This window comes from Glycine soja, chromosome 3 (genome assembly GCF_004193775.1).
Source record: "Glycine soja cultivar W05 chromosome 3, ASM419377v2, whole genome shotgun sequence".
NCBI classification, from domain to species: Eukaryota; Viridiplantae; Streptophyta; class Magnoliopsida; order Fabales; family Fabaceae; genus Glycine; species Glycine soja.
Genome location: NC_041004.1, coordinates 1,048,391 through 1,057,651, shown reverse-complemented (window position 1 = coordinate 1,057,651; position 9,261 = coordinate 1,048,391). Strand labels below are relative to the sequence as shown.

Here is a 9,261-nt window from a genome sequence, read left to right as displayed (position 1 = left end):
AAATAACAAATAATCATTTTTTCAACTGTAAACATTGTCAAATTAAACGGGTGTTTATTATCAGCATGTCTACTAGTGCATGTTTTTCTTTCCCCAAACCCATTAAAATAAATAATGGTATGTTCTAAAGTGTCTAAGATGAAGATATAATTAAAAAAAATTCCTTGATTTGGCCCACATGGGATCATGAATTAGATTCCTCTATTCCAGATATGGAAGTACTTGATCTCTCAGTTTATAGTATAGTATCCTAACCTTGGTAAACAACTTTAACGTTTTTTATATTGCGTTTGACGACCTGATCTGTCCACATGCTAATCCAATGTTGTCCTTTGTATACCAAGGATTTTTTACAAATTAATTTATAATACCAAATATATAGTTATTGTCCATATTTATGGTTGTTCCTCAAAACTCTCATATAATAATATTGGTCTTTGGGGGAATGGTTCTTATTTTCTTTTTGACAAGGACAAGGCTTTTGGGGGCAGGGTTTCCTTTCTTTCATTATATATGATACAAATCCACATCTCTTGGATGTATTCCTTTCTTTATTTCTTTTTCAATCTCTCTGTTGTTTATTTGACATTATTTAATGCTGCAAGAATACAAATGTTATGTTCATTATTTGTGATTGGTAATCAATGCAGCATTAATCTTAAGTTGTTCTTCCTCTCTTTTTCTTATGATTTGGGTGGATTAATTTTTTTGTCAAATCCATCTTTTATTTTCCATCCTCCAACTTTATTTACTACACCAAAGGAGGGAAACAATTTTGAAAATCATGGTTTTTTTCTCTCTCATGGTTCCTTCCTATGCAAATCCACAACAAAACATAAGTGGAGATATGATTAAAGAAATTAAAAAGGATGGAAGATATTTTTTGAAAGAAAAAAAAAAAAGAATGGAAAGTACTAACTTTCTTTGTTTGTTTATCATTGAAAATAGAAAGGGAAGTAAATAACTTTTCTGGGTCCCGCATGAAAATTGCTTCCATTGCTCTTAGGCATGAAGTCATTTTTTTATTTTTTAAAATCAAATATTTTAATAACATAGTTTTATATTAAGAAAAATAACAAAAAAAAGTAATTCATATAACAATTTTTTTTAAAAAAATCTACTTCTTTCTACTCTCTTTTCCTCTCATGTAAACAATTGAAAAAAAAAACTCATTTTCTTTTCATTTCTACCTATCCAAACAATATATTTTTTCGTATTATTTATCCTTTATTCTTAGTTTTTTTACTTCTTTATTTCTTATTTATTTTCTCTCTATTTTTTAGCATAATATTTTTGGTTGATTTTCATTTTCTAAGGAAAATAAGAAGTCAAAATGGTGTTCTACTAAATATCTTTCTTTCACCTACTGTAAATTATATCTACAGAGATAAGGATACATATAAAAAACTCTAATACTTAAGTTAATAGATACAATTTGCTAAGAGGACATAGAGAGATACTAACTTGGATTAAGTTTAAGACTCTAATCTTTGAAAAAAAACAATATTTATGAATCCCCTTCTAATAATTGTATCAATGAGGAATAATGTTATATTATCTTCTTCCATGAATTGTTGGAATGTTGGCACATATATCCATTATATTATGTTAATATGGTTCTAGGATTAACGTAGTAATTTACAACAAAGATATTTGTCAACTAACATTCGGAGATTAATTTTGTTGAGACATAAATACTATCAAAGTGAATATTACATGTTTATGAAATTCAATTATTTATCAATTGGGTTAAATTTTGTTGGATAGTCATACTTTATTTTTAAATAAAACTTATTTTGGAGAGTAGTGAGATTTTATTTAATAGATATTAAAATTATATGTAGGAACAATCACAGTTTTACTCGATTTTATCTAGGTTGAGTAGACTATTTTTAGAAGATCACATAAGTGGCATTTTTGTTTTAATTTATTTTTACAAAGAGTTTTGTAGGAAATATTGCTACAGTTTAGCAAATTCTGAAAAAAAAATGATGAATACCTGATTTAATAATACCAACAATAAAATCTTAGCCCCATGATATTTTTTCCCAACATTTTCCCTTTTTCGTCCATCTTGAATATATAGTGGTAAAGAATATATAGAGAAAGAAAAAGGTAGGAAATGGAAGAGCAAAGATTATGTTGGCTGATGAGACAGCCCTCAACCTCTATCTGTTGAGGGGAATAAGTGGTGTCTTTTGGTATGGAAAAAGTTTTCTCAAGAAATATGAGTATTTCTTTGACTATGAAATCCTACTTGTTATTTATTAGGAACTCCATCCACATCTTTTTTTATGTTCTTCTAAGAACAAAAAACTAGTTAACTTTAAAAGGACAAGCTACCACTCCATTTATGACAATACAACTATAATCCTAGCTAGCTTTATATAAGCCATCATTACATTAATAATTAGAACAGAGTTATGGAGCAACTAAATGAAGAAACCTAATGATTTCTGTTTTATTTTATTTTTTGGGATAATTGTTTTTATTAAATTCACTATATATATATATATATATATATATATATATATATATATATATATATATATATATATAGGGAGAGAGAGACGATCAGACGATATAATTACAATTGCACTTTACATAATTAAAACAGCAAAAGGGAAAAGATAAATAGACAGAAAACGTCTCCTAACAATTCACTTAGGTTTGGAGGAAGAAAAAAAACAGGAAGAGACAGTTTCCTAACTTTTTCCGTTTGTTCTACAAAAGAAACCTCTTTCATGGACCTTGTGTATGGGAAGTACTTAATAAACTACTATTTCAACTATTCCAATATTGAAACATTATAAAGTAACATTATTAAACCACAAAACATGTCATCTCTAAACTCTTATAATTACCACCATGACTTATTTCACTAGACACATCTTTCATGTAAGATAATTGTTATTTTATGGAATACTAACCAGAGTCTTCCTAAATGACGACCCTCATCTCTGGTGACATTGGCAAAGTAGTAATACTAGTTCATCCCATCCTTGAAGTATTCTGGATCGATTAGAGCAAAACAATTTCAAATCATAATCAATAAAATCTCATTTTATATCACACGATTGAATCTGTCTCTCGGATGCTCAACTTATGTTTGTAGAAGAAACTCTTATAAGTATTGGATTGAACATACATTTAAGAAGAAAAAAAAGTCTCCAAACATAAACATACTGATTTGTTTGATTTGTTAAAAAATATATATGATATTAAACATGATTTGTTTCATGTTTTGATTTTAAAAAAATCATGGACAATCACAAATAAGGAGATGATGGACAAGATAAAAATTTAAATCTTTATTATTCAATAAATCACGGGACAATTTTTTGTCTTAAGTAAAAAATACTTAATAAAAATACTCATTTTATTTCTTGTTGAATAATTATATTTTATTTCTTGTCTTTTCCATCATCATTATCATTGTTGCTATTATTATTCACTATTATTGTTCTTGTCACAATTATCATTATTGTCGATAACATCACCACCACTATTACAATCATCACTATTGTCATCATTGTTACTTCTACCACTCTTAATTTCGTCACTACTACCTACTATCATTGTCGTTATTCTCATTGTCATCATTTTATATTGTCATTATCACCATCACTAATACCCCCACATCTTTATTATGGTTGTTACTACAACCATCACACTATTGTAAATACCATTAGAATTGACGTCATTATCACTATAATCATTATTATCATCACAATTGTTATCATCACTATCATAATTCATATCATCCCAATTATCATGATAAACATCATCTCACTACTATCGTGCCGTTAAGATAATTAACATTAAAAATATTATAATAAATTTCACATTATTTTATTTATATTATACATTTTCCATCATAAAATATAAGTATGATATAAAAACTTATATCTTGGATATTTCTCCGTGTAGTTCTCCTTGTAACTTAATTAATGGATATCAAATCCACTCAATCTTTGCACAAACACACCCCATCTTTGCATAAAGTATGATTAGAAATAAACAAGAGGAGTTTACATAAAATCTACAAGTGGCCCCATATATACAGGCATTAGGGAGTCATAATAGTGTGTACTTTATTTTCATAATCATAATGTGAGGCAGCGCGTGTGATGAATGCTGAATACAATGAAGGGGGAATAATTCGTCAACAATGGGTCATGTCCATGTTGTTTTGACATATGAGGTTGTCTGGTACGTGTGGTCAGCATCTCTTTAATGCAAGTTGTTCCTCTTTCGGCATTTGAATTTCGAATCACATTCAATACAAACACTGGAATACAATGCAAATCTGTAACACAAAACAACGCGTGTTTCGTTTGACCCTTTAGAAATTAATTTTGAATTTAAAATAATATATTTATAAATATTTAATGTTAGGAGAAAAATTTAGAATTGATTATGAGTAACTTTTAGATTTGGAAATTTTATATCGAATTTTATTTCTAACTTAATTTTATAATAAAATAATCAAATATAAATTAAATCACTTCAAAATTCATTTTAATTAAAACTAATTTCATTTAAAAAATAATTTTATCAACACACAAAGTTATATGTAAAGACGGCCAAATTTCACTAAGAAAAACGTTTATGGTGCTACCACGTAATTAACGGTTCATGTTTTATATATTTACTGCTATTTTAAATAATTTTACTCAATTCAGTCCAGTTTAAAATTTTATTAGTCTAATACGAGTTAGTTCGATATAAGCTGGGCTAATAATCTCCAGGCTCATAAATTGAACATTAAAAAAATCTTCTTGTTCCATTAGTTTAGTCTATTATTATTTAATATATAGTTTAAGATATAATATTATTATTCCTATTTTTAGAGAGAGAAAGAAGAAGTTCATACTTTTTTTTTAAAAGGATAAAGAAGTTCATACTTACCACAAAGGTTAATAATCTTTTTCTCATTACTCTAGCAGCGGGTTGGCCACTTCATTTTAGAATGTAAAATTAGATTTCAGAATGCATTCCCTTTTTAGCTTCAAGAATAACTATTTTGGAAAGTTAAAAGACATTCTGAAAAAGTACAGAAAGCAATATGGGAGTACAGGAAGCAATTCTGTTATGTTCTGTTGCATTCTCATAAATTTGACTTTCTTTTTAGTGAAACCAAAACGTATCTTCTTAATCATATGGTCTATTTTTAATGCACCACATACGTATGTGTTCTGTTCTGTTCTAACGCATATAGCAAATTCTATCATTAACAATGTTTAGATTGATGGAAAAAAAATGAAAGGGGATAGAATGTGATTATATTTCATTATTTGGATTGTAAAAACGAAAGAGGATTGAAATGAAACCAATAAAACTTGTTCCATCCAATCTCAATAGTCAATACACATCTGTCTTTGTTCCTCTCTAATTTGAGAAAAATGAGACGGAACAAATAATTTATTTATTTGTTTATATTAGGGCCTAATACATTTTTTTACCTCAAAGTGTTTTTCATTTTAATTCCGATAATAATTTGCGAGTGTTTTTAAGTTCTTATATTTTTCTCCATTAAGAATTGTCTTAAACTCTAGATCTAAAAAAATTGAGCACCTTTCGTCTCTATAAAATAGTTATTTTTCGTTTTAGACCATGAAAATATAAGGAACAACAAAATTTCCAGGAACTAAAATGAAAAAAAAAAACGATTTTATAGGAACAAAAAATGTCAACAAAATTTTTCACATCAAGTTAATGACAGGGCTATATTGCTAATGGGGGAAAATATTTTAGACGGACCAGAAAATAATAAACCTTTTATATATAAATGTACCTTTTTATTCGTAAGTTATTTTCTTCTTTCCCAGCTTTCATTTTCTTGTCACTCCCTCTTCTTTTTTTTCTAATAAAGGAACACTAAGAAATCAATCCTTCATTGTTGTATTGTATTCTGATCAATCGTATTAGATATTGTTTTTAGAGCCCAAATTATCAAATTAAAAATTATTGGACTTAATATTATGATACCAAGTAAATGCTCACACTCTACTTGTTAGAGGAGCATTTGAATTCGTTTACTTTCCAAACAATGAAACAGGATTTTTTATTCAATTCCATTATTCCATTCTGTTATGTTCCACTCCATTATGCTTTTTTCCATTTCATCTCCTTCTATTAATCCAAAAATAACCTGCGTTTATGGGAAGAAAGAGACTAGACACGAGATTTGAACAAGATCTAGTTATGTTAAAAAATTTAACATGAGAGAATTCATTGCCTTTTTTACTGGTATCTGCTTCCACAAAAAATGTACTAAGCTATAGGAACATTCATACAGGTTGTTCTGTCTTATCATTCTAACAAACTTATTACCCAACAACACAAGTTGACTTGCGTGAAAAGAAGAGTTCAAAGCCCCTTAAGTTCAGATTTGTAGAATAAGAATATCATTTTACCTACAAAAATCATAATAGAAGTGCTGACCTAACTGTGGTCATTAAAGCTTTCTGATGATATCTACATCCATAACACACCTATTCTATCAAACATCAATGTCTAAACCCTATTAGCTTGGCAAACATAGAATACATTGACAAATCAGACATTCCTAGGAAGTATTGGTTTCATTGTCCTCAAAATTTGTTTCTTTGAAGAGGATAGATAACCCTATCTTCCACTTCAAGTAATACAGATTTTTCTTGGAAACAATTTTTAACCCTTGAGAATTTGTAACTTAAACTGCAAGCATTGTTGGGCTCACAATGCTCAGATTCATCCGTGCATAACAATTACCTAAAAAAAGGGCCCCAACTATCCCTTACTAGCTAAGAACTCAAGCAGTTTTATGCTGACCATATACTCACAAGAACAATCACATCATCATTGTTAAGGATTCGAAACCATCACAAACAAATGTTCCTGCTCTCTATGCTCAGATTCAGACTTACTGTAACCTTAAAAACAGACATCAATTACACCTTACTAGTTCTTCTAACAATGGACCGCATCCAGTGCCCACAGAAAGCATATACCTCATCATGAAAACAAAATGCTAAACTCTCTTCATCTCTGAAAATAACTTGCAAGACAGACATGCAGTATGTATAGGCAGCGAGCACAGCATAAAGAAGACACAACACAGGTACAAAATTTTATCAAATATATTAGAAGATGTAAAATTGAAAGTAGGCAGTTGATTAGACAAAAAATTGTAAAAGAGAGACAACTCTAATAAAAATAGTCACCTAATATACAACTTACAACCTCATAGTCATATAGCAGAACAGAACAGAACATGGATATTGAGCCTCAAAACAACACTGTCATCTACCAATTTTCAATACATTGTCTAAAATTACATAAGTGGAACCTCATTTGTCAAGCTCCATTGCCTGGGCAGCCTTAGCTTTAGCAAGGGCAGTCAACTTGGTCTTCACTTTTCTCTTCCCCACCTGAAATCCACTCCCACCTTTCTTTTTCTTGCAACTACCATCAACCTAAATACCAAACAAAAAACAAAACCATACAAAAGACAATTAATCCTTAAAAACACAAACACACACATAAAGAAAAGCACAATTTAATCTTTTGTACTTTTGGTTTTCCTTCCATTCCAAAGTTTGAATCTAATATTCAGATCATATAGCATAGGCTCTTGTTTATCCTACATCAGCTTTCAACTTTTTTTTTTCTTTCTCTGCAGGTATTAACCTTTGGAGGTAATCATGCTCAAGTCATTGTAGAACACTAAAATGTACAATCCTCTACTAACAAAAATTTGAAACTCAGTTCTTCACATTCTTGGGGACTAGCCCCTTCCACTAGACCCAACTGCATTGGTTACTTCAGTGGAGATATAAAGTTGATAGGGTGGTTAAGAAAGAAGGAAATGAATGAAAGGTCGCGGGTTTGATCCCCTAACGAAACTAACAATTAACATTTGCAATAAAAAAATAAAAAAAAAACATTGGTTACTTCAGCTTTCAACTAATCAAGAATAACAAAGAGTTTAAATTTGACCACTATCTCAGAATTCAGTGACTAAAATACTCACATAAAAAAGTTAACACCTTTTTACATAACAAAATTAATTAAATCCGAAACAAACATAAGAAACCCTTAAAAAAAATTACATATTCCCATAGTTCTCAACCACAAATAAAAGAAAATTGGGGAAATTAAGAAGCAAACACTGACTTTCATCTTGTTTTTCTTCGCATGGAGCTTCTGCTCTTTCTTTATCTTCTCTTGTTTCTCTCCTGAAAGAAAAATCACCACAAACAAACACGAAATAATAACATGAATATTGAAAACGTGTGTTTGAATTGGGTAGAAATCAAAGGGGTGTGTGTGTGTGTGAGAGAGAGAGAGAGAGAGAGAGAGAGTACTTTGGAGATCGAATTCGTACTGCTTCTTTCTCTTGGCGAGGTTGTTCTTCTTCGACATTGTTCCTTTGTTTGCTCAATCTACTATCAGACACAGACCTAGGGAATAAACTTAGGGATAAATGATAATTTAAGCCCTAACCCTAGAAATTGTTCAGTTATTTAAATATGCATGGTGTTTTTTTTTTTTTTTTTTTGCAAATATGCTTTTAAAATAATAATAAAAATATTATTTAAGAATATTATTTTACCAAAAAATAATGGATTTTAAAATTTTTTTTAGAATATTATTTTTTCAGTTTATAAAAAATATTTTTTAATTTCCATTTCCTAATATTCATATTGTTATTATACTATTATTTTATTAAAAAAATGCCTTACAAAATAATTTTGAAAAGCAAAAAGTAAAAGCATGACCAGATATACTACCTTCCTTTTGTTTACTAGTTTTATATTTGTATTGATTTTAGGGAAAATTTAAAGTAAAATTTAAAAATTATAATAAAGTATAGAATTTTTTAATAAATGTTTATCTTGAATTATTTTCTAAATTGATAAATGAATAAAGCATTAAGTGCAAACAAATTTTAGACAGCCAAAAAAAAAAAAAGAAGCACGCATGAAATTATGGACCTGTTAAAAGAACTTTACTAGCTCAACAAAATGTATGACAAGAACTTTAGAATTTGTCTATCACTTATTTATTTATTTAATCATTCATCTCAAAGGAAACTATTTTATAATGATTTAAACGTCCAAGTGTCTTGCCTTTGCTAAAACAAATTATAAAGGGAAATAAGTTAATTAATAAAAATCAATGAAATGAATATAAATATTCTTCAAAAACAATTTGACTTAAGAAAAACATACATCATATTAACTATCATAACTCTTATTCCGAGTAAAACTTTTA

At 28.7% G+C, this 9,261-nt stretch overlaps 1 protein-coding gene across 1 annotated transcript; it reads right to left on the bottom strand.

Annotated features, from left to right (window-relative positions):
- Nucleotides 1-7,104: 7,104 nt before the first annotated feature.
- LOC114405757 lies at nucleotides 7,105-8,481 on the bottom strand. Its single transcript, XM_028368242.1, has 3 exons — nucleotides 8,352-8,481; nucleotides 8,161-8,222; nucleotides 7,105-7,460 (listed from the first exon to the last, which is right to left on the bottom strand). The coding sequence occupies exons 1-3, from the start codon at nucleotides 8,407-8,409 to the stop codon at nucleotides 7,335-7,337; spliced, it is 246 nt and encodes an 81-aa protein (XP_028224043.1). The 5' UTR covers nucleotides 8,410-8,481; the 3' UTR covers nucleotides 7,105-7,334.
- Between the last annotated feature and the right edge of the window lie 780 nt (nucleotides 8,482-9,261).

Coding starts and splice junctions, on each gene's coding strand:
- LOC114405757 (XM_028368242.1), bottom strand. CDS start 8,409: ATGTCGAAGAAGAACAACCTCGCCAAGAGAAAGAAGCAGTACGAATTC. Junction 8,223..8,351: donor GTACGAATTCGATCTCCAAA/GTACTCTCTCTC, acceptor TTTTTCTTTCAG/GAGAGAAACAAGAGAAGATA. Junction 7,461..8,160: donor CGAAGAAAAACAAGATGAAA/GTCAGTGTTTGC, acceptor TTTGGTATTTAG/GTTGATGGTAGTTGCAAGAA.